Genomic DNA, 27,245 nt, shown 5'->3' on the forward strand with positions numbered 1-27,245 from the left:
AATTTTGAAAGTTTTATGTTCCTGGAAATCTAATATAAACAATGTATTATAAAAGGGACAAGATTGTTATTGAAAAGCTTCCATAACTGGGAAATAGGAGTAATATTTTGTAAAACTATTTCAAGTTTGTCTTTAGGACTTTCGAGTTGAGATACTCAATATCATTGTTTTTATTTAAAAAAAAAAACAGTATAGAATGAGTAAAAAGGATTGGCTTTGTAAAGCGGTAGCAGCTTTGCAATATGCTCGAAATCTTAACTCTGAAGAATCACGATCACAATTTTAAACTATTCGCAAAGTTCCTTTACAAAATTATCGATGATCGATACATTGCCGATTTAACCAGTAATTTAAATAGGTTAATAAACGGTTCGGACTTATTAAGAAAGAATTTTACAATCTTTCCAACGGACACAAACTTCTATCAATTGATTGACCAATTCATTGTTAGAAGAAATTAAAGGTTTTCACTTTATAACAGATTCATAAACAGTTAATAAACCAATTGAAACCGGTTAGGACTCATTAAAGATTTTAAGACCTTTCTGACGAACGGAAATCTGTAGGGGAGATTAGGGCAAAAAGTCACAAAACGGATATTTTATTTTTTACAAGCTACCCGAGCACCTCCAAAATTTCTAATTAGCACAGTTTTATAGGAAATTTACCGTTCTACAACTCTGTGAAAGTCATTTTCTTCAATTTTGTAAGGAAATATATTTATCGAGCAGCTTTCGAAAAGGAAATTTTGTGATCATTCTCAAATATACTGGGGCAAATAGTATCAGGCATAAGATACTATCACATTTTGATTCGCTTCATTACAGGCTTCCGTAAATTTGAAAAAATACAAAGAGGACATATTTTCATAGAAAATTTATTCATCTACACCTTTGTAAAACACCGTTTTCTCTATCTGAACGAAAAAAGCGCAATTTAAGCTATTTTACAGAAAAAACACACAAAAGACTGCAAATCGTTTGACCAATGCAAACAACAAGCGGCGACATATAGCATTGACGTTTCTTTTCACCGTGGAACATCAGAAATTGTTTCGGATTTTCTGACTTTTTGCTCCATACGTTTTGTTACTTTTTACCCCAAGTGGTCATTTTTAATAAAAGGATTTCTGGAGATGACAATCTTTCTGAAATTCTAAAATAAATAGCGGCTTCATATTCAAAGAATCCAAATCATTTAGGAAATATTCACCAGTGCATCAATTTTGGAAAATAAAATGATATCTGCTGTAAGGAAATTATTTCAAAAACGGCTAAAAATTTCAATATTTTTTATTTTCTAAATTCCTTGTTCGAATTCTAAGAAACTTACGACAGAAGGCTATCTGTGGAAAAGATTTTAAGTTGCTATCTTTTTTATCTTTGGTGATATTGAATTTTGAAATTTTCGATTTGTGACTTTTGCCCTAGTCTCCCCTAGTTTAAAAAAATCATCTTTGCATTCAGCATTATATCTTCAAAAATACAGGGTGGCTGAAAAAAAATGCAACAACTTTCAGAGCGCATAGCTGTCAAACCGCTGGTGACAGCGGTTTCATATTTTGCATAGTGGTAGTTCATTTTATTGGCTAAAAGTCTACAAAACCATTTTCGATAATATTTTGTAAAACTTTTTTAAACTGTAATGGAACTCAAACGTGACAATTTAATATCGCTGTATTTTGCAAGAGATGCGGAAGTAACTAATCTTTAGGGTTCTTCAAAACCCTGAATGTAATTAAACGTTCCGTTTTTCGAAGCATAACTTGGTAAAGGGATACTAGATGAATTTAAAAATGCTTTGGTGGAGGTCTAAAAAAATTACTTCATCGCTAGTCTACGTTCTTAAAGTGAAGAAGCAAATTGAACAAAATCTGCGTCACATCTGCAAACAAACGATCTCTGAGACGCATAGATTGCAATTAACCATGAAATAAATATTGTTAAAGGACCTCTATATGGTGCGGTGCCTTAAAAATCTTGAAAATGAAGAGACATCGTCGACCCTCATAAAGAAGTTATGCTCGATCGACGAAGGAGTAAATTCGCTTGCACGGTCATTGTCAGTTCCAGAATTTCATTTTCTCTAATAAAAAAGATTTTCAATTGAGCAATTGATGTGCAAACAAAATGATTGTGTCTATCTGAAGGAAAGATCATACGATAATTTAAACGTTCTAATGACCACCGGAAGTCAAGGACCACCTTATTTGAAGGTCTGGACTTCCTTGAAGACAAATTATCGCTTTCCACGGGGGTTTTTAGGCTATACTGTCAAAATGAATGGCAATGTGTTTCTGGAAATTCTCCTGGAAGGAATATTGGAGTCGTGGATAAACAAAAATTTTAGTAAGAAGTGATGGAAGTTCGATCAAGACTCGACAACGTCGCATAACTCACACTTCGAACAAAATTTGGCTAAAAAAACGTTTCGCACTTTATTTTGGGAAAACAATAACCTCCACAATTATTGGATGCAAAATTGTTTGACTTGTCTAAAAGAGGCATTTTATTGGTCAAGGTTAGGACTAAAAAGTAGCAAAGTGTGGATGAGCTGAAGGCAGCCCTACCTCGTGAATAGCAGGACATTTAGAAGGTTGACATTCGTGCAAACTCCGATGCGCTTCTGACAGACTTAAGACCATATTTAAGTCAAAATAAGATCGTATTGATCAAAACCGATAATATTCTAAAATTTTGATGTATTTACTACTGTTTTGTCTTAATTTCAAAAAAGTTGAACAAAAAATGGGGATAATATAGCACTTTAGTTTGTTGCATTTTTTTCAGCCACCCTGTATACTTCAGATTCACTTCTTAATTTTTTTGTTGTGCATTCTTAAATTATCTATCAATTTGAGTAATAAATAATAGATTTTTGTGACCTTGTAATTAAGGATACCCCCTTAAGGTAGCACTACTAATTGGGACATAGAACAAAGTGATGCAACTATTCCATGAAAGAAATTAACAATTTTCGTCTAGACATTAAATTGAGTTAATCTCTTTGCAACAGATTAAATTGTTTATGTTATTTCTTTTAGAAACTTGTTCAAAATGAGTTATATGCCCCTGCAAATTTGAGTGAGCGATTAGAACAATTAATACAGCATACCTTGAAATTTATTTCAGTATGTAGGCGTTTTGTTTTCTGCATCTTAAAATTCCAAGTAAAAGTTTTTATGATGGGAAAGATACTGTGTGTTGTTTATAATGTATATAATTTCTTTTCTTCGCATAATTTTGTACTGAAAGAAAAGTAGGAAACCGTCTAATGAATTATTTTGTTTTAAAAATTGTAATTGAGCAAAAATGGAAGAAATATTTTTATGAGAATTTCACGCTTGAGCATCATTTTTTGTTGGGTTTTTTTTTGTATATAACAATCTCACGCTTAGTTGATACTTATATAGAATGGATGCTTTGAAAGATGATGAGGAATTTTATTTATTGTTATGTGATGCGAAGTGGGTAATATGAACCTTGTAAAATGTTGTTGAATCAGTGATTATTATTTTTTTTCTATGAGATTACCAATGTCATTTCTCTCGTAATTTTAATCGCATTCTTTTATCTCTCTGTCTTTGGGTTTTTTTTTTCTTACTGAAATTATTTCTTTGCCTGCGTCGTCGGCAATATGTGTGGCATTTTGACATGACGATGCTTGTGGGAAATGTGTAGACAAAACAAGAAATGTCTCTGCCAGCACCACCACCTCTTATGTCTGATGTGAAACATTCGACGGGTGTTATTGTAAAGCACGACACGAATGCAATAAAGCAGTCGGCAATGCAAGTGGTGCATACACCCAAAGCCCAGCAGCAGACTCACTATAAGACTGTAACGGCTGGTGGAGTTCCAGTGTCTGCTGGTGCTACACCACACATTATGTATGACTATCGTGTGGCTCCACAGCATGGATCTCCTCACGATCGGTATAAGCAACAAACAGTGTCAGTGATGGCATCACCTCAGCAATCGACATTTGGGCAGGCGGTATCGGTGACGAAGCAGCAGCAACAGCAGCAACAACAACAACAACCACAATCGTCACAAGTGCAACAAGTTCAGCAGCCTCCTCAAGTGCAGCAACAGCAGCAGCAGCAGCAGCAGCAACAACAGTCTCAGCAACAACCACCTCCGCAGCAACCACACTATGTTCATGTGCAGAGTAAATCGAAGGTATCATCACCGGCACCATCGCATATCTATGGGAAACCAAGTGGAGCTGGAATTGTGAGTGGTATTCCGGTGTGTCGACCGCAGGAGTCATCTGTACATGTTGTCTCTAAGGCATCATCACCAAGTCCATTCCATGCCCATATGTATGGTCCACCGACAGTTCCACCACCGCCAGCCCATTCATCACGATCAACCCTGTATGATGGACGAATGTTTACGGCGGCACCGGCTGTTAAGCAATCTATGCCAATGTCACTCCATGGAACATCACCACCGACTGCAGCAGCAGCACCACTTCCCATCTCCAGATCACCTGGAGTAATGCTACCTGTGATTGCACAACAACATGCCAATAGTGTTCAAGTGGCTGCAGCCAATTCCTTTCAGACACAGCCGCTGGATCTCGGTGTGTCGGATCGGAGTCGTGACGATAGTAGTAAAGCGTCACCAAAGCGAAAGGGTGCACCAACGGGGAGTCCAATGCCGTGCGATGTGAAGAAGAAGAGAACTGAAATGCCACCACAACCATCGCCAATAAAACATCATCATCATCAGCAGCATCAACAGCAGCAACAGCAACAACATTATTTGCAACATGTGCCACATCAACAGCCACCTCAACATTACATGTTGCCGCAGCAACCACAACAGCCGCAACAACAACAACAGCAACACCCGCATCAGCAAAATGTGCCACTGGCGCTCAATATGAATGCCCAACAGCAGCAGCAGCAACAACAGCAACAGCAACAGCGAACAAATATGACACCACCAATGTCAATAAGTCCGCTAGATCATAGGGTGGCATCACCTTTGATCACAGCCAGCACAACAGTTCCTTATGTGGAGGCACAAAAAGTGCCAAAACAGCCAACACTCCCCGATGGCGCCAATTCGGCCGTCACCATTGTGACGGAAGTGGCCAATAGTGCTAAGAGTCCAAGTGTTACAGTAGCAGCAACGTTCAAAGTTAACTCTGTTGTTAATTCTGTACGAACAAATTCTGGCGATGGTACAAGTCGCACGACACTAAGTGATACTTCAAGTCCGGCACCAAGTCCGGAATTACGTAGTTCACCAGTGACTCCAGCTAAAATTGTCACAGAACCAGAAAAATCATCTAGTCCTGGTAAGACTTGTTTTTTTTTTAAATCTCTATAAATTTATGTTTTAGTTTTAGATAATCTCGATTTTTGAGATATAGGGGCACCTTTGAAAAAGGGTTTTTTCTCCTATTTTTAAATGGAACTGAGCCTTATCTTAATGTAATTCAGCTTCACAATTGGATTGGTGATGGTTATATCAAAATTGATTATATCAAAATTGCCCCACTTCTCCCTAATGAATTTTACGGCGTTATCACACTTGCACATTAAAATTTTAATGTGATTCACATTAATTGTCGCTTATGAGCGTCCAAATATGTTATTTGTGTCTTTGAGTCGCTTAATATTTGGGGGTTTTCTATTTATTGATAAAGAAGTGGACTTGGCCTGCAAAAATAAGTTAAAATTTACCTAAAGCATAAATATTTTTCACATTAAAAAATTAAAGAGAAAATCGCATTAATGCTATAAATCAATTTATATCAAATTTTGCGGGCCAAGTCTACCTTTTTATCAACAAATAGATCAAATTTTGAATATAAAATGATTCAAACAAACAAATTACACATTTGGGCTCTCACCAGTGACAATTAATGTGAATCATATTAAGATTTTAATGTGCAAATGGGATAACACAGTTAGGCTTGCATTTGAATAAAAATTTCAAGATAAGAACTATGAAAAAAAATCACGGTATTTCAGGTATTAAAAAGATTTGTTACTTTTGATCAATTCAGGGGTTTTATAACAGAGTTATCACACTAGAAAATTTCAAATTAAAATTAAAGTGAAAAGTTGCTCATTAAAACTTCTAGAACTATTCGAAATCGCTGATTTAGTCAGGACACATTGCTAGAATTGCTCAATGTCACGACGGCACACGGCTTGTCAAATGAGTGTTTTTGTTTTTGAAGCATTTCAGTCGTTTGAACGAAAATGTGCGATTTTAGTGAAGAAGAGGAAATTTAGCTCCTGTACACTACTTTTATATGGTGCAAAAGGACCCGCTAAGCGAGAAGAAGGAGATTGTGGGCGAGAAATTGGCTCCTAACGCGACCTTCACATGATGTCGTTGAAATTCTCTGGGGCGATTTTTTTGGACATAATAATTTTCTCCAGATGACTTCGGAGGAATTTAAAAAGCTGCTTCAAATCGTAGGGCTTTATTTTCAAAAGAAGACTACGAAAATAAGGGAACCAATATCACCCAAATCCCGACTGGGGTGTGAGTTCCGGCGATTGGTGACTCAATTTGTCACAAACGGCCTGAAAACCATCAGATCGGCTGCCTCTATTTTTGTATTCCCGGCAATTGTAGTCCCAAATGACGAAATACTAGAAGTTTATAAAGGAATATAAAATGTAGATCGAACACATTTTTGTTGAACTTTTTTCTTACTTATCCTCTGCACTGATCTTTTTCAAGGTCTTTTGCCCTTTCTCCATCTCGTACGCGATAAATAGTAGGTATTATCACTACTTTTTATCACAATTTAATCACGAATAAATTGGTGAGAAAATTGTGGCACAGAAACTACGCGAATGAGTGCAATAAAGCAGTACATGATGAAAATTTAATGAGCAAATTTTGCTCATAAATTTGCTCACTTCTCATTAATTTGCTCATTAATTATCAACCGTATTCATGCTATTTAAATTTAATCTATTTAAACCAATTTTTGTGACTCGAGTCCACTTTTTTATCACTAAATGAATCGATTTCTAAAAGGTCTTGACGAAAATTGCACATTAGGACACATATCAGCAACAATTAATGTGAATCACATTAAAATTTTAATGTTAAATTCTCTAGTGTGATAGCACCTCTCTCGAAAAAGATTTTAAGAGTCAGAAAGTTTGATTTCCGTTCTACTATCCAAGAGGAAAATTTATTCAAAAATTTTGCCTGTTTTGAAGGTACCTAAACTTGAATGTTAATTAAAATATGTACCTAAACCTCACGACGATTGAGAGAGACTGAGGCAATTTCGATCTTTGAAAGGTACGGGCTAAAACTATATCTTATTAGAATGAATAACAAGCATACGGATAAATGAAAAAGGAAAATATAAAAAAGGTATATCCTTTGCGGATACTTCATCGATTCATTGCTAATTGAATGAAACCGATGCTGACGGGTTGGCAATTTCAAGACCTTTCAAAAAATTTTAATTAAGGTAAATCGGTTAAAAAACATAGGCTATGTAATGTGGTTTAATTTTGATCGACACATGGCATTAACGTTTCTTTTCGGCGTGAGACATCAGAAATTGCTTCGCTTTTTGTAACTTTTTGCTCTATACCTTTTGTTACTTTTTACCCCAAGTGGCCATTTTTAATAAAAGGATTTCTGGAGAAAATAACCTTTGTAAAATTCTAAAATAGATAGCGGATTCGTATTCAAAGAATCCAAATTATTTAGAAAATATTCACCAGTGCATCAATTTTGGAAAATAAGTAGGTAATAATTGTTATCTTCTGCAAGGAAAATATTTGAAAAATAAGACTAAAAATTTTTATATTTTTTATTTTCTAAATTCCTTGTTCGAATTCTAAGAAATTTACTACATTAAAAAAGGTCTATGACGGCTATCTATAGAAAAGAATTTGAGCCGCTATCTTTGTTACCTTGGAAGATATTGAATTTTGAATTTTTCGATTTGTGACTTTTTGCCCCAGTCTCCCCTACTATTTTTCCGCATATTTCTGAATAAAGTTCGGCTTTACCATAGTTTAATTTAGATCCGTAACTCTTTTGTCTGTCCAAATTACATTACGTTAAAGCCCAGTTTCCCCAGTCTCCCCCTAGGCTTTTTAAAAGGTGTTTAATCCTTCCTATTAAAATTTAAGAAATATACTGAACAAACTGAACATAATCGAAATCTTTCAAGCAATTTCACAAAATCGTCATTTCATTTTTTTTTTTCGTTCTTTGTACATACCATCAGCTCCTAAACCCAACGCACCGCGACATCTCAAAAAGGCTTGGCTTCAGCGCCATACAGGTGAAGACTTGGAAGACAGCACGGGAATTACGGGTGGTGGAAGCTGTGTTAAATTGCCATTGACACTCAATACCACTCCAATTGCAAACAATAGTGATCAAGCGGTCACTAATAGCAATAACAGTACAACAGCAACTTCAACAAATTCCACAAGTCACTCAACAGTCCATTCAATTCACAATGTGGGAACAATGGCAATTAATAGCATCAGTAAAACCAAAAGTCTAGGTAAATTTCAATCATACCAATACTTGGTCACAAATTTTATTATTTCGAAAGGGAATTAGTAAGTGATAGAGCTAATATTGGGCATTGTTTTCTTTTTTTTTTTCTTTCGTGATTTTACAGTTAGTGGCAGTAAAATAAATCAACATCCAAAAAAAAGTGCTGTAATCAATCAAAATAATATCAATCGAGATAATGGACACAATTCAGATTCCAATCAAAAGGATGATAGTTCCAGTTCAGATCAGGTAAATAACAAAATGGGAAAAGGGTAGTACAAGGGTGAAATTTACTGTATTGTGAAAACAATCTCACATCTATGAATGACATTGTGAAGTATATAATGTATTATTATGTATAATGCGTATTTTGTCTTTGTCTCTTTCCCTGTGTATAGGAACGTCCTCCAAAGAGTCCTCCAAAGCGAAAACCCATTAAGGTGAAGCGACGAAAGGGTGGTGCACGAAGGCATGCGGATGAGAGTAAAAAGAAGAGGGTGAGTAATTAAGAGTCACTGCATGTTTACAATGATGCTCAAATTCAGAGGAATAATTAAGTAATTTTATTTTGGTGTCTTTTCAACAATCAACCAAAAAAATAAATAAAACAAAAATAAATAAATAAATCACGAGTAGCAGGCAAGCGAAAGCGATAAGGATAGTGAAAGTGATAAGGAAAGCATATCCGATAAGGATAGTGATAGTACGAGTGCGTCATTGGGGAAAAAGACAAATGGAAGTGCAGCAGCAAATTCGGCCATAGTGAAGGAACCACGAAAACGTGGTCGACGACCAAAAAATGCAAAAGATGAAACAAGGTAATAACGTTATTTTAATTTATTAATACAATTTTGATTTTGTAGAAAGTTGTGCAACATTTTTCCCACAATATAGGGTGGATTAACTCCTTTTTTTTGCTACTTTCAAGGAAAAGTTTTGAAATTATCTAACTCCACACTGAGAGAAAAACGGGGGTGCGATTAACTTTTTTTCCTCATAACTTACACTTTTTAGGTGTAAAAATATATCAACATTTTTTAATGTTAATTTTACACCTTTTTAAGGGTAAAATTAACATGAAAAAGGTTAACTTTAACCCTTAATACACCTAAAAAGCATAATATTTACACAGATTTCGGATCAATACTGCAGGGTAAAATAAACATTTGCGGAATGTTATTTTAACTTTTTCGGATTTCTCTCAGTGCAGGAAAGAGCGTTACGAAGTTTTTGAACAAGCGAATAGGGCAAAAAATTCCTTGAAAACCTGAAAAAAAATCAAAGGACAGTCATTATTTTTTGTTATTTGTATTTAAACTGTTCTTCTCGCATTGAAAAAATTAGGTAATTTCGCATTTTTTTACTAAGTTTCGTTGTATCAAAGGGCATTGTCAGAATTTCAATAAGAAAGGACAAATTTGAAATAATATCAGTTGATATATAACGAAAATATTTATGGAGTATTATCATCCCAAAAACACGTTATTTCGAATGCAAAGAACAAGAAAAATCGCACTAATAAACTAATTTTAATGCAATATTAATTCATTTACGAGGAGCTTGTGTAGCTTCGTACGGAAAATGATTTAAGACTTTTTAGGTTCATAATTCCACCTCGCAAAACTTCCTCGAAATCCTAAGATTTTCCTCTAGAGAAAAATTAAAATTTATTGACAATTTTTACACGGTTTGCCTGATTTGCCCAGCTACGTACAAAATTTTGACACTTATGTACTCCTCATTTTCTCTGGAAACATTATACAGGACACAAAAATTTGCACATCACTGTTTAGATGGAACTTTAATCTATTTGATTTCATCGTTTGTAGAAGGTATCATGCCAGGGCCGTAGAGTTGGGGGCTTTGAGGGGAAATGCCCTACCTTAAAACTTCCAATGATCTATCTTAAAAACCAGAAACTAAGATAATGTTCTAAATAAACTGTTCGTAGTATGATATGGTAGAGAAGAAATTAATATCTAAATAAATGTCCTGATAGGGTAAATGTCCTAATTCAAAACCATTTCCAGACGCTTCAACTTTGACAGAAGATTTAACACATTAAGTTCATATTTTTTCTGAAGAGAATTACATAAATTTGCTCCTTGACTCTTCTAGAACGTTACAGTTTAGTGAAAATTCTTTAAATATAATTTTGAAAACTTCTTAAATACAAGAAAAATACTCGAGTGTAAAATGCTTCTATTGGAAACAAATTAATCCAATTGGAGAAAAGGGAAATTTTCTAATTGGATACAAATAGCGTAAGTGAAACCGCGACGAAAGTCTTCCAAAACTTAGTTGAGTTGATCCTGAGTGCAAGATTTATTCTTATTCCTGGTCTTTTCTCCTTTCCCATCTAAAACAATAAGAAAATCTCTCCAAAAAAATCATATTTCCGGGGTTTCCTATTGAAGCATTTGCAGACACTTCAGAAAAACCCTTTTTGTTCACGAAATAGGTAATTATTTCATTTGAAAACTTCACGTACCGTTAACAATAAAGAAAAGTACTTAATTTAACTAAAAAGCAAGAAATAAGACATAAATGATAAACAATAAAACGAATAAACAACAGTCACCTCATTGTTTTTTATTGGAAAACATGGTCGATCGATAAAAAATTCGATGGTGAAAAGGTACACTTTTAATTTTTCTGAGAAATTAACAAATTAAAATTTGTGAATATGAATGAATTTTCGCTTTATTTGGAGCAAATAATGAAACTGTGGTATAGAAAATATGTAAATATAATAATTTAGTACTGTATTTATCGTGATAACAATTACGTTTCCATTTGGAGTAGCGAAAAATTTCCAATTGAAGCAGGTTTTGAATTAGCTTAATTTACCCTACAGCATGGGCACTTTTCCTCTACATGAAGTTTGAAATTTATTGTTTTTCAAAAAGTGGCAAAAATTTTGAATCCACCCTATTATTTTGTACATTTTATTTTTCAAAATTTTTCTCTAGAACAAATTTTAAAAAGAAAATGCATTTAGTAAACAAAAAAAAAGCAAAAAGAAAATATTGAATTAGCTTTAATGTTGGGGTCTGTGATCGATTAATTGAAACTTACAACAGTAATAAAAAAAAGCAAAAAGACGAGACGAATCCCCTGAGAGATCCGTTCTGCAAGCCACCCATATCACAACTGAAGAAGACGGGAGAGTCATTTCTGCAGGATGGACCGTGCTTCGAAGTGGCACCCAAATTGGCGAAATGTCGTGAATGTCGCTGGACACCAAATCAACGTTCCAAGAATACACCAAATATATTTTGTCGATTTTATGCTTTCCGCCGCTTGAGGTGAGTCACTTATCAATTGAATTTTTGTATCTTTGAAGTTACATCAAATAAATGTTATTTTTCTTTTGATTAATTTCAATTTCAGATACACAAAGAATGGTCAGCTGGCTATTGCGGGTTTCTCGGATCCCTACAAAGATCCAAAGGAGGAGGACTTGAAACTATGGATTCCAGATGGTGACAGTCCACCTTGTGTGTTGGATCTACAGGGCGCGAGATTCTTGCTTGCGTACGTTGCTGATCAATTTTGTGACTTGGTCCAACAGGAGAAGGAAGCAATGGCAGAACACATGTCAGACGGTAAGAAAATAAAATATTAAATTAAATTTTCCCTGGCATTGTGAGAGTAGTGAAAAATGATAACATTTCTAGGATGTACATTAAATTTTTTTTACCTAAGTTCAAAGCAACTTGGGTTTTACAAAAAAGCTTCATAAGACGTAAACCGGTTATAGAGCATAAACTGGTTTTGGAAAATTGAAATAGTGTCGATTTGACGTATCGAAAAAGTAGAAAAATCCATACGATTCGGAGTCTCGAAGTACTTACTACTTTTGTACGATTTAACCTAATGAAAAGTAGTCAAATCGGTTCGATTTGGAATATCGATATACCGTCTAGACTTGCTCGATTTGACGCATCGAAAAGTTGTAAATCTAAACGATTTGGAATATCGAAATAGCGACAATACTTGTACGATTTCGACGCATCGAAAAGTTGTAAATCTATACGACTTGGAATATCGAAATAGCGAAAATACTTGTACGATTCGACGCATCGAAATGTAGCAAAATCTAAGATTTGGAATATCGAAATAGTGACAATGCTTGTACGATTTAAATCATCGAAAATCAGTAAAATCTGTACAATTTGGAATATTGAAATCACGACAACACTTATCTGATTTGACGCGTCGAAAAGTAGCAGAATCTGTACGATTAGGAGTATCGAAATATTGGCTATATTTATACAATTGGACGTACCGGAAAAGTAATAAATTATGTGCGATTTGGTGTATCGAAATACTAGTTACATATGTACGATTTCACGCATCGAAAAGTAGTAAAATCTGTACGATTCAGAGTATCGAGATAGTGAGTAAACTTATACGATTTGACGTGTCTAGTGAATAATAAAATCTGTACGATTTAGACTATCGAAATACTGTATAGATTTGTACGACTTGACATATCGAAAAAGAAGTGAAATCTGTACTATTTGTAGTATCGAAATACTGGCTACACTTGTACGATTTGTCGCATCGAAAAGTAGCAAAATCTGTCTGTACGATTCAGAGTATCGAGATAGTGACTAAACTTATACGATTTGACATGTTGAGCGAATAATAAAATCTGTACGATTTAGAGTATCGAAATACTGTATAGATTTGTACGATTTGACATATCGAAAAAGTAGTGAAATCTGTACAATTTGTAATATCGAAATACTAGCTACACTTGTACGATTTTACATACCGGAAAAGTAGTAAATTATATTCGATTCGGAGTATCGAAATACTGACTACATTTGTACGATTTGTCGCATCAAAAAGTAGAAAAATGTGTACTATTTGGAATATCGAAATAATGACTACCCTTGTACGTTTTGACGCATCGAAAAGTAGTAAAATCTGTACAATTTGGAGAATCGAAATACTGGCTACATTTGTACGATTTGACGTATCGTAAAAGAAGTTAATATTGTGGGATTCGGGATATCGAATTAGTATCTACTTTTGTACGCTACAGAGCGTCAAAATATAGGTATACTCGAAAAATCGAAGTACAGTTTGCTTCAGAAAAGAACTCAAAATCGAAATCACTAGCAATATTTAGCCTGTACTTTAAAAGATACATTCGAAATTAGGAAAATAAGTATATTAAGCTATTACAACAATATTATGGATGAAAAGAGTGTAAAGTATTTAAAGTTGAACATAACTTTTATTGAAAATTTAGTAATAAAACCGTTATCATTGATACTTTAAATGAAAAATAAGTAAACGCATGTTATATAACAAGGTAAATGTTTTATGATTTTTTTAAGTTTATTGCGTATTATAAATTTTCAAAGTATAAATTTAAGTATCTCAATATTTTTCTTTCCAATTAAGTGATGATATAGTCGATTTAGAAAATCGCATTATTCATTTTCTTCCTATTTCAATGAAATTTTAGAATTGTTTCTTCTAATGTTAAAATATTAAAATGTCCTATATAAAGTTTAAAAGTTCCTTTCACAATCTATACGACATGTAAAATTTATGACTTAGACAATATCATGTTTTATGTGTTTTGCGTGACACTTTAGTTCAAAGCTATATCTCATTTTCATAATTTTAAACTGATGCTATGACAGTTAATTTAATTGATCATAAAATCATTAATGATGCCAGGAGAATAGTTTAATGGGAACCGGTGAATAATGGGGCCTTTTATCACAATCACATAAGTTATATAATGGAAAAGTTACTTGAGATAAGACGGATGTTTGGTGAGAAATTAAATTGGTTTGATGTTAGATAGTATATATAGTATAATATTGGGATAATGGAGAAATTTAATTTGTGGTAATCACTGGCTCTTCACAATTTGTTCATTAGTTTGGCAATTAATTTAAGGGTGGTTTAGTTTTCAATTTTACCCCAATTGTCATTGAGTGTTTTGTTCTTCTCTTCTCGACTAATTTTAGTTAAATTTGATTATAATTCACAGACAAAACTATCGCATGGAAGCGGGTGGTTCAAGGTGTCAGGGAGATGTGTGATGTATGTGAGACCACACTGTTTAATTTCCACTGGGCATGCAGCAAATGTGGCTTTGTGGTCTGCATTGATTGCTACAAGGTAAAATTTGAATTTCTCGCTTAGTCTATCTCCATCTATTTGTTCATTTCACTATGCAACGTTTATTTTGAATTTGAGTTCTAATCTAAGGTGATTTTTCTTATTTGATGGATCCATTACAAAATTCTGATTTATTTATTAAATTCCTTTAGTCTCACATGAATTAATTTATACCCGTTTTTGACAATTAACAGACTTAAAATATTTATAAAGAGAAAACGCGAGGTACTTTAGTACTAGTAAAGTTTGTGAAACCAATTCCCTTGGAAAATGATAAATGAAATGTAATTTTTGCAGTTGATATACTATCCACTGATAATCCAATGTTTAGAGTGAGAGGAACGTCTAACAACACTTTAAGTACTTATATAATGTGCTGGACATACTTACGATTTAGGCTCAAAGACGGCTTAATGTAATTATAGTTAAAATAATGATTTGACAAAATTCCCATCAATTTCCCATTAACTAAGCCGCTTCTCGGCTTAAGCCGAAAGACGGATTTCGGTTTAAGTCGTAAGTAAATATTTTGTAAAATTTTTCGTAAATGTTTCTGAATTCCTAGGGTAAAATAAGGTAATTTGGAACCATTTACAATTTCGAACACTTGAGATTTTCTCACTGTTTCAGATGAGCAAATAGAAAAAAAAGACCACAAAATAGAAGAAAAAAACGTTCAAGAAGAAAAGGAACAGATTTCTTCTTTTTGAATCTCTAAAACAGTGAGAAAATCTTAAATGTCCCAAATTGAAAATGGTCCCAAATTACCTCATTTTACACTACTGGTGACTTACGAAAAGCTCGTAAATCGTATAACCCACTAAAAGGTTCGTAAAAGTTTGTATTGTACTTTTTTCACTAACATTCTTCGTGAAATGATCACATAACGAGCATTTTTGTTATATTTCTACAAAAATTTGTTCGTAAATGTTCGTAAACACACAGAACAATGTTCGTAAAATTTTATAACTTGTTCGTAAAGTTTTGTGATACAAACAAAAATGTACGAACAATTGTTTGTAAAAGAGCAAAAATATGTTGTCAAGTAATTATGTTACGAACAATGTTTGTGAAAAATTACAAACTTTTACGAACTTTTTAATTGGTTCGGGGAAAGCTCACTACCTTCGGACGATTTATGCTTCGAACATTTAATTTTTTTTCAATGTGTTATAAATGAATTTGGATCATTACAATATTATATTAGGTGAAATTCTTAACAATCTCACCTACTATAATCCTAACAAAATCTCATGTCCTCCGATCGGCCCCAAACTTTGCCAGAATGTGTTTGGCCACTTTCTGATCACGAATATATTGATGGCTAAAAACCGTTTCCGTCCGTCCGTCCGTCCGGCCGCTCTTGGGAACTAAATAGCTCCCAAACTAAGAGAGATATCGACTTCCGGTTTTCGGCAAAGGTTATATATCGGATGAAAATTTCGATTTGGTGCATTGACCCCCAACCCCCCAACCCTCCGTCCGCCATTTTGAATCCCCCACCTTTTTTTGTTTTCTCAATGGCTCCGCCCCTTTTTGGCGCTGCGATAGCGTCAAAATTCATCAAAATTCAAACTCATTTTTCTCAAAAACTCCTTTGTGTAAATTAAGCAAATTTTAGAGTGTTGTAGTCTAGTCTATGACGTTTCCAAAAAGTGGCGTGGCTTTGCTGTGGTTAAAGCGGAACCAGAGATATAAGGGGTCAAAGTTCACGAAATTCAAAAAATCATATGTCCGGTTCTATTTGACCGATTTTGATGAGTGAGGATGCAAATGAAAAATCATGTAAAGCACTACAACTTTCTAGAACATTTGAGCTTCGTGGGACTAACACCAGGGCCGCCACAGTCGAAAAACCAATTTCATTATCACATAACCTCAATTAACTTGACTGTCGCTGGACCGATTTTGATGATTACCTCTACATAATTGTAGAGGACATTTGTGTCCACATTTCGTTCATACATCATTTTCCGCTCAGAATACGCTATCTTTTCGATTTTGCCATTTTAGTGTGAAAAAATTGATTTTTCCCATAATAACGCTTTGAAATCACTCAGATGCCAATTTGACTGCCTCTGCTTCACCAAGACACTTAAAATAGGGTTTTAAATGGAAAGTCTCACAAAATACAACAACTCTTTGATATAGTTCAAGTTCACCAAATGAACACTTGGGGCGCTCTGACCGAAAAAACGAGTTCAGAAACAAACAACCTCGATTATCTCGGCTTCTGAGTAGTCGATGAGATCAAGTTCTACGGCAAAATTATAGAGAACATTCTGGTGTACGTTTCACCCATATATCACTTTTCTGCCAGTCCATAAAAATCCTTGATATTTTGGTTTTAATACAAAATTTGTAAAATTTCACGAATTTGATTCAAGATAACTGAATGGTGTCCCCCGACTTCAGCTCTAAATCGAATTTGCATGCTTTCCGAGTTAGCTCACGTTAAGAATCTCACCAACATAAGCCGGTTAGGATTATCTGTCCCTTTCATTCTTTTCTTAAGGGATTTGGTTTTTCTCTGAAGATTTGGGGCTATAAAATGCAAAAAACTAAAGAAAACTCCACCAAGGTGGATGCTTTCTGCTGCTGTCAAACTGTAATGGCGAATTTACACGTTTTCGATTACACGCACCAAATTTTACACGCAGTGGAATATTTACCACTTTTTTAGTGACACTGTTATACCTGAATAGTGGTAAAAATTACATTTTTGAATTACATGCAAAAAATTTTTACACAAATTATTTTTTACACAAAATTTACCATTTTTATAGTGGTAAAAAAATTAAATTTACAATTTTTTAAATGGTAATTTGGAAATTACACGTTATTTTTTTTTACACGATTTTTTACTTAAATGTATTTAAAATACAAAACGTTTGCTCGACGCGATTCTTTACCCCAAAGTTCAATTCAAATTTCACACCACTATTATAGTGTTAAATTTAAAGAAAATGTTTAATTTAAAATTGTTTAATTTAAAGTTGTTGAATTTCAAGTTCTTGAATTTGGAGTTGTTGAATTTAAAAATTGTTGAATTTTTGTGTGTAAACTCAAAAATTGTTGAATTTTCACCTAATTTCGAAGATTTTATTTTTTTGTCTTTTAAGACATTTGTAATGTTTTTTTTTCCGGTACTCGGGATCCCAACTAATTCGAGATGACTATATCTGATGCTCGGATCTTCACTATATTCTTATTATGCATATAAATATTTGATGTTCTATATGACTTTTGTCCAATGAAAAGCATCTTGGCTGAAGTATATGTCTTAAATGGAAATTCAACTATTTTTACACAACCTTTCTTTAAAAATTCAACAACTTTGGTTGAAATACACAAGGCTTCATACTATAATAGTCTGAAAAATTATTATCAAACTATAATAGTGTTAATTTTTGATCATGTGACAAAAAAATACCATAAAATTGTGTATTTTTTCACACTATAATAATGTGTAAAACTATAATCATACTATAATAGTGGTAATTTTTAGAGTTTTACAACATTTTTTTGTGTTTCAATCACAAAACATTGATAAAAACTTATTATGACTGTAATAGTGAGAAATTTTACACAGATCGTTAAATAATTATTTTATCCGATTTCACACTATTATAGTGTTAAAACTTTACACATTTTCCAATTAAACAACGTTGTTGAAAATTCTTCAACTATAATAGTGGTAATTTTCAATCACGTTACAATAATTACCAAATTATTGTGCATTTTTTAAACATTTTTAAATTAAACAACTAAAATGGTCGATTTTGCACTATTATAGTAGTAAAATTTTACACATTTTTTTACTGTGTAGGTCCTCAGTAGGAATTCACAGACATTTACGAACAATTTTACGAAATATTTTTTTTTAATTTCTATATTCAGAAAAGTTTTGTCAAATCAACAAATATTTTGTTAAAAAGATATTTTTTTTCACATAAAATGTGAGAAATTACAGTACCTTTCCCTATTATTTTGACCAAGATAAAAGCCAAATTCATTTCAAATTGTTGCATAGTGTTTTTTTTTGATTATTTTTTGACCCCGCAAGTGTAATTTTTTATTGTTGTTTTTTTCCCTGAAATGTGTGCAGGGCCGAAAGCATGGATCTGACAAGACATGGGGTGAAATTGGTGGGAAGGATCGTGATGATTTTTCATGGTTACTGTGCACCAATAAGGCTGCCCATGAGCAAGAGAAATTGATGTTGACACAGATAATAGCTGGTGATTCACTTCAAATTCTCACGCGTCAGATGCACGAGGCTAGATCACTGTGGAATATTCCGTCATATTGTGGGTGCAATTTGATGGCGGAACAATTGTCAAAGCCGACAAATGGTGTGTGCAAGGAGTATATAAAGCGTTTGTTGAAGAATGATTTGAATGGGTTGAAGAAGGAAGTGGTGAAGACTGAAGGAGGAGGGGCAGCAGCGGCGGCGGCTGCTGGTAATTTTGCCAATGGTGCAATAAAACAGGAGGACAATTCATCAGCACTGTCATGGTTGGCCGAAGTGGCATTGCAGCAGAATGAGGTGAAGAAGAATGGATCGAAGGAGGAGAAGGTAGGAGGTGGTAGTGATTCTGATTCCGATGATCCATCGCATTCAACACTCAGGGAACTTCTCATAAGGCCAGCTAGTAAACTCAATGGTAGTAGGACAAGTTCACCAGTTGGAAAGCCAATTAAGGATGGTAGTGGTGCTGGGGGTGGTAGTTTGGGCATGGTGGATAATCTCGAGACGGCAATAAGTGATGTGATTAGTGAGGAAAAAGATCCATTGATGGAACAATTTCAGAATTCACACTATGTTTCGGGAAAGGATAGAAAGATGTTTAATAATGTTCCAATAAGGATAATGACGATGATTGAGTCAAAATCATTGTATCCCGATGTACCGCATAGTTGGTTGTGTGATGGTAAACTATTGAGATTGATGGATCCAGGAGCACCGAACAATATAAAGATATTTCAGGAACAGTGGAGACGTTCACAGCCAGTTTTGGTGTCTGATGTAGCTAAGAGATTGACACAGGATTTGTGGTTGCCTGAATCATTTTCGCGTGATTTTGGGGAAGAAAAGAATGATCTGGTGAATTGTTTGAATGGGAAATTGGTGCCAAATCAGCAAATGAGAAAATTTTGGGATGGTTTTGAGTATATCAATAAGCGTTTGAAGACAGATAAAGGGCAACCGATGTTGCTGAAATTGAAAGATTGGCCACCTGGAGAGGATTTTGCTGAGATGCTACCGAGTCGTTTTGCTGATCTCATGAAAGCCCTACCATTGGCTGAATATACACAGCGCAATGGACGTTTGAATTTAGCTGGTCATTTGCCAGATTGTTTTGTACGGCCGGATTTAGGACCAAAAATGTACAATGCCTACGGATCGGCCCTGTATCCGTCGAAAGGTACGACAAATCTCCATTTAGATATATCTGATGCTGTCAATACGATGGTTTATGTGGGAATACCCAAGGATGCCGATGAGGAGGAGACAATAAAGGCGGCTTTTCGGGCAATTGATGAGGCTGGATGTGATATATTGACAAAACGTCGGGTGCGTGATAAGGGTGAACTACCGGGTGCTCTATGGCATATCTATGCCCCACGCGATGCTGATAAAATTCGGGATTTGCTCAATAAGATAACACTGGAAAAAGGATATTGTCTGGAGCCGCATCATGATCCAATACATGATCAAGCATGGTATCTCGATGGGCCACTTAGGGAGAGGCTGTACAAGGAATATGGCGTTGAGGGATATCCAATAGCTCAGTGTTTGGGTGATGCGGTTTTTATCCCAGCTGGAGCACCGCATCAGGTGCGGAATTTGCACAATTGCATCAAGGTGGCGCAGGATTTTGTGTCACCGGAAAATGTGACAAAATGCTTCGATCTCACACAAGAATTTCGCAATCTCACCGATACACACTCCAATCACGAAGATAAATTACAAATTAAAAATATTATCTATCATGCTGTCAAAGATGCCATTGGATGTCTCTCTCATGCTCTCAATCAGCGTATTACGGAGAGTCAGACGTTTGAGATTAAAAAGGAGATGCCGATTAAGAAAGAAATTAAAGAAGAGATTGAGGATCATCAAGTGAATTAAGAAAAAGTCTACAAAATTCTGGAGCAGCTGAAAAAGAAAAAGATTAGGTATGTATTTCATGAAAAACCTTGTGAATTAATTCATATGGATGCTTTGTGATATTAATTATTAACTAAAAAAAAATATATATATGGTAATTATGATAGAGATGAAATCGTGACTACGTAATTTACCGTAATAAAAATACACTGTAGAGAGAAAAAATAAAAAAATACTATAAATATATATATTTTTCTCTTGTGAAATTAATCGTGAGAAAAGAAAATTCCATTGGTTCTTAATGCAATTTTTATTTGCAATCTTTCATTTTTTAATAATGTAAAAAAAAAATAAAGAGAAAAATAATTTTTAAAAAAGAAAAAAATATTTAAAAAATAAATGAACTCGAAGCCAAAAATATCAATGTATTTGATATAATCCCAAAAGAAAGTAAGAAGAGAAAAAAAAAAGATTTAATAATAAATTTGGGGAAAGACTAAAAAAAGATGCAGATAAAAAAAAAATAAGACAACTATATAGTTACATTTTGAAGAGTCAGAGCAAGATAAAATAAAAAAAAAACTTATAGATGCATTTCTAAAGAATATATTAAAAAAAATAGAAATATATAGTGTAAATAGAAAGAGATATAAATAATTAAAAAAAAAAACAGAAATGATGATAAAATAGTAATCTTTAAATGTCATGATAATACTTCTCTTAGAAATCAAGAAAAAAAAATCGCAACAACTCGGTAAACATTCAAACACATACCAACATAATAGATTTATAATTGAAAAAAAAAAGAACAACTGATATCTTTCGACAATTATTTGTTTCATTCTACACAAATCACGTGGTATGAAAATTTTTAACTATGCTCTGGTTGCCTTGCATAATGATGCTATTCCAATGAAAAATTAAAAGGAACTGTTCTCAAGTGCTTCTGCATTATCGACATTTCTCTGGATTGGTTTCTGTAAAGGCTATTTGAGACTGGGGAGAATAGTCGAGACAAGATCCAACACAGAGAAAAATCGATAATGCAAAAACACTTGAGAACTGTTTTGTGCTAAAAATGTTTAGGAGAAAAATTTCCCCTTTTTATTTTTCTTGTGTTTTTTTTAGCACAAGTTTGATCTCAAGTGTTTCAAGTAAAAATATATCGATTTTTCTATTTTCTATTTTTTTTGTTGATTCCTGTCAAGACTGTTTGGTTGTTTTAGATCACGGCTAGGATTGCGAACAGTCGTGACAAGAACCAACACAAAAGAAAATCTATAAGGCAGATATACAAAAACACCCTTGGGAACGGTATTGTGCTAAAAAAATGTTCAGGAGAAAAATTTTCCCTCTTCATTTTTCTGGTTTTTTTTTAACACTTAAATGTTCATGAATGCTTCTGCATTATCGATTTTTCATTCTGTTGATTCCCTCCTAGTCTGTTTTCCACATAGCTAGCCGTGTTCTAAAACCATCAATCAGACTGTTCTTTTTATTGGTTCCTGTCGAGACTATTTGGTGATTTTAGATCACGGCTAGGATTGAGAACAGTCGTGACAAGAAACAACACAAAGCAAAATCTATAAGGCCGATAACCCTTGGGAACAGTATTGTGCTAAAAAAAATGTTCAGGAGAAAAATTTTCCCTCTTCATTTTTTCTGGTTTTTTAACACTTAACTGTTCTTGAATGCTTCTGCATTGTCGATTTTTCATTGTCGTGATACCTGTCTTGACTGTTTTCCCCAATACTCGCCGTGTGCTAAAACCACCAATCCTGACAGGAACCAATGAGGTCATTTACACCGCCGCATTGGATTGAGATTAAATTGTCTCAAAATCGGATTTTGGTATAAATCAGTCTGAATCTAATGCAGCAGTTTAAATGACCTCAATGAACCCGTTTAGATTGCGGCCTTAGATTGAGACTTAATGATCCGAAATTCGATTTTGGAACAGTTCAATTCCAATCTAATACGGCGGTGTATATAGCCTCAATACAAAGATGTTTGATGATTTTAGAACACAGCGAGAACTAGCGCAAACAGTAGCGGTAGGAATCAATAGAATGAAAAATCGATGATGCAGAAGCACCTGAGTACAATCTTGTACTAAAAACAAAACAGAAAAATAAAAAGAGGAACTTTTTGTCCTAAATATTTTTTTAGCACAAGACTGTTCTCAAGTGCTTCTGCATTATCGATTTTTCATTCTCTTGATTCCCGCGTTGATTTTTTTTTTGCCCAGTCTTCGACATCTTCTAAAAATATCAAACAGTCGTGACAGGAACCAACACAAAGGAAAATCTATAAGGCAGAAACCCTTGAGAACAGTGTTGTGCTTAAAAAAACTTTAGCTGAAAGATTTCCCATCTTCATTATTTCTATTTTTTTAACACTTAACTGTTCTTAAATGCTTCTGCATTATCGATTTTTCATTCTCTTGATTCCTGTCTCGACTGTTTTCCCCAGTCTTCGACACCTTCTAAAAGTATCAGTCGTGATAGGAACTAACACAAAGAAAAATCAATAAGGCAGCACACTTGAGAACAGTAAAATGCTAAAAAATAACCAGTTCATTTTCGTTTTTCATCGCAATAGCACAATAATTCATATTTTGTTTCCTTTTGTACAAGTAGCAAGAAAGGAAAAAGAAACTTATAGCAGATGATTTTTGAATTTTCAAACGCAAAGAAAACAAATTTAAAAAAAAATGATCTCATGCAACAAGATGATGTAGGAATATTATTAAATAAAAGAAAATGTATATTATTTTTTTTCTGAATGAGAAGAGGAAAAATGCTAATTGACTTACTTGGAAAACAGGGAGGGAAAATAGTTTCTCGTTCATTGGAAAAAGAAGGATGAGAATGACGATCACGATAAGACTTTGATTTTTTTTTGGCCAAAATGCCAAAATTTTATTAACAAATTACTACTTCCTCTTTTGAAAAGGGGAAAGAAAAACTCCAATAGTGAAATAATTAAAAATGTACTGAAAAGGATTTAGTTTTTAGAAGGCGATAGAGAGAAAAACGTAAATTTTTCTTTTAAAAACAGTCAAGAAAAATAATGTAGAAAAAAAAACTTGCTTAATTTTTTCAATGAGCGGGAAATGATTGAGATTCTTTTTTAAAAAAGAAAGAAAGAATGAATATAAAAAAAAACGACAATTCATACTGAAATATCACCAAGTAAATTATTTCAACACTGTGAATTAGATTTAAAAAGAAGAAAAAGATTATAAGAAGATTTTCTGGACGAAAGATGAATTTCGTGTGTGTGTCAAAAGAAAACAACGATTTTTGAAAGTGAGTGTGAGAGATAAAAAAAAGTATATAGTTCTTCACAAAATACCCGCCGACCAGTTGTGTAATTTCTAATCAAATAACGAGGACGATGATTTCTTATCATAAATGCCAATACTTATTATATCACAATTTTTCTGTGAATAAACCATCCTGTGCAGTTTTTCAGTGAAAAAAAAACAACACATCTAATTTTCTTGCTTTTTGAAGACAACAAATAAAAAAAGATAGATGTTTCGAATATAATAAATGTGCAAGTCAATTGAAGAAGATAATTTATTTTCATAGTGCAAATTACAAGTAATTTTGCAGGCGATTGTGGGACAATATTCCTCGATGATTTTTTTTGGTAAAGAAAAACAGCCTTTTTCAAGCGAAAAGAAAGAAACACTTTCTTTTCGCATCTTACTACTGACCTTTCTAGAAGCGAGACTGCATTCCAAACTCCTGATTTTTAACTGATTTTTCATAGACTGTATCTTGTGTGGTATGCACAACTACTATTGATTTGGAAACACAAGGACATATCTTTTCAAATAGAATGAGCAAAAAAAAACAGAATTAGTTTTCCTCTCAATGGGTTATTATTAATTGGATATTATGTTTTTAAAAATATTTTTAAACTGTCTTGCAAGGTAATGTCCAGCGTACGATAACTTTTGTTTGTAAACATGTTTTCAAAATTTCCAATGAGAGTGAGCGAGATGACTAGATATACATTTATGCCCGGCGCACAATAACTCTTGTTTGTAAATATGTTTTCAAAATTTCCTATGACAGTGAGAGAGATGACTAGATATAGACCTAATTCACTCTCATTGAAATGTCAAAAACATGTTTACAAACAAAAGTTATTGAACACTTGGAATAATGTCTAACACTTAATAACTTTTATTTTGTGTTATTTTTGACGTTTCAATGAGAGTGAGTGAGGTATAAATATAGTCATCTTACTCAGTCTCATAGGAAATGTTGAAAACAAGTTTACAAACAAAATTTATTATGCGCTGGTCATAATATTTATACAAAATTTAGTTTTATGCCCAGCACACAATAACTTTTGTTATGTAAATATATTTTTGACTTTTCAATGAGAGTAACTGCGATCTAGATCTAGTCATCTCTTTCACTCTCACAAGAAAATTTGAAAACATGTTTATAAACAAAAACGATTGTGCGTTGGGCATTATAAATAAATGTTTAATATTTCAGTAATGCCCTGTGCACAATAACTTTTGTTTGTATAAATGTTTTCAAAATTTTCTATAAGAGTAAGGGGGAATGACTAGATCTATCTATCTCACTTACTCTCACTGAGTTGTTAAAAACATGTTTACAAAACAACATTTATAGCATTTGCTTTTAAACATTTTTTTGGCAATTCAATGAGAATAAAAGAGATCTAAATCTAGTCATCTTACTCACTCTCATATGCAGTTTTGAAAATATGTTTACAAACAAAAGTTATTGTGTGCTGGGCATAAGGAAGATGTGTCCACAGTAATGCCTCCTTCAATTTATAGAAGAAGATGGCAAAAATAATTGTGCTGCTAATAATTTTTGTTATAAAATTTTATACAATAACTTTTGTTTTGTAAATACGTTTTCGAAATTGCTATGAGTTGGAGTGAGACAACTATAAGTGTATATCACTCCTTTCACTCACTCCCATGGCTCTCATCCAAAAGTCAAGCACATGTTTACAAGATAAAAGTATTTGTGTGTTGCTCATTATGCCCAATGCACAATAATTTTTTTTGTAAACAGATTTTCAAAATTTCCTATGAGAGAATGAAATGTAGATCTAGTCATCTCGCTCTCTCTCATAGAAATTTTTGAAAAAATGTTTATAAACAAAAGTATTTGTGTGTTGCTCATTATCGTTTGAAAGAAATGTTTATCACGTTTATTTTTTTGTAAAAGATTTATTTTCTCTTCAAAGCTTTGTCCTTTTATTCATCAAATGAAAAAAAAAACACGTGCAAAAATCAGAGTTTATCAAAATCCACGTGTGTGATAATTCTTTTGTTTCTGAACAAAAATAACTCCTTTTACTTGATGTAATTTGAACTTTCCATCGAGGTCAGACATAGTTGCAATACATAATGTTTTTTTTGTCATAATCACAGAAATATTATAAATGTAAAAAAATGAAAAACTGAGCAGACATATAAATGTGAAGTAAAATGAAATGAATATGGATGGATACACAATGATATAAAAAAACAAATAGTAAATGAAATATTGACTTATCTCTAATTGCATACAAATAACTAAAAGAGAGAGAAAAAAAAAAGAAAAACGACAAAAAGGAAAAAAAATGTGAGGACTTGTAGAATATTTGAACAGAAAACATTTGCAGAATTTTTCAGATGATTCTCTGCAATGATCCTAATAACTGAAACACTGAAAATAAAAGCAAGAAAAAAATCTAAGATTAACATAACAATGAAATCGTATATTATACATATTTCCTGTATATAGAAAGAAAAATTTATTGAAAATTTGAAGGACAAATAAAGTCACAAAATGCAAAAAAAATGTACTTGAAGATAGCTCAAGCCAATAAAGGACATGGCAAAGTAAATGTGTAATTTATTTAGAAGAAGATTGAGAAAATAAGAGGAAATATGAGACTAATCAAATTTTCAGTCATTTCTTTCTGTATAAAAAAAAAAAACGGATAATATTCTTCAGGACATTTTCTTGATTTGTTTCTAGGAAAACAATATACCCAAAACATGTCAACAATGAGAGATCAAACACTGTAGTCGCGTATGAGTCAGTCATCATCTTAGTAATATATATATTGGAGCCTTATCTTAGAGATTTGATTTCCTTTGCCAGAAAGAATGATAACAGAAAAAAAATATAATGTGAAAAAGAATCCTTTTGGTGAACAATGTGAAGAAATAATGTGAGAGCAAATTGTGTGCGCATTGACTAAAAATGGCTTCATTACGAATATTCATTTTTGTACTGTGTATATGTAATAAGGATATACTTGAATTAAATATAAGAAAAATGTTTATATTACTGCTTTCTTTTTCAATTTTTTTCACACATCTTTGCTTGATGTTTTCCTTTTTCGGGTTTATCCTCTTAAAAGCGAGTAATGAATCACTATAGGAGTCCGGTAAACCACTTCGCGAT

The 27,245-nt window shown here is 33.3% G+C and overlaps 1 protein-coding gene across 8 annotated transcripts in view; it reads left to right on the forward strand.

Annotated features, from left to right (window-relative positions):
* The window catches only part of LOC129800444 (lysine-specific demethylase 3B-like), a 132,580-nt gene extending 105,452 nt beyond the window's left edge, over positions 1–27,128 (forward strand). For 5 of the 8 annotated variants that reach the window (XM_055844822.1, XM_055844860.1, XM_055844813.1 and 2 more), the window contains 9 exons: positions 3,681–5,310; positions 8,236–8,520; positions 8,641–8,765; positions 8,915–9,013; positions 9,153–9,334; positions 11,600–11,824; positions 11,910–12,124; positions 14,539–14,669; positions 18,778–27,128. In XM_055844822.1, the coding sequence (XP_055700797.1) occupies positions 3,681–5,310; positions 8,236–8,520; positions 8,641–8,765; positions 8,915–9,013; positions 9,153–9,334; positions 11,600–11,824; positions 11,910–12,124; positions 14,539–14,669; positions 18,778–20,805 (4,920 nt within the window). In that variant the 3' untranslated portion in view covers positions 20,806–27,128. The remainder of the gene's footprint in view (positions 1–3,680; positions 5,311–8,235; positions 8,521–8,640; positions 8,766–8,914; positions 9,014–9,152; positions 9,335–11,599; positions 11,825–11,909; positions 12,125–14,538; positions 14,670–18,777) is intronic. The other 3 variants (XM_055844840.1, XM_055844832.1, XM_055844876.1) reach the window with 1 other exon arrangement.
* The last annotated feature ends 117 nt before the right edge of the window (positions 27,129–27,245 follow it).

Source organism: Phlebotomus papatasi, chromosome 1 (genome assembly GCF_024763615.1).
Source record: "Phlebotomus papatasi isolate M1 chromosome 1, Ppap_2.1, whole genome shotgun sequence".
Lineage (NCBI taxonomy): Eukaryota > Metazoa > Arthropoda > Insecta > Diptera > Psychodidae > Phlebotomus > Phlebotomus papatasi.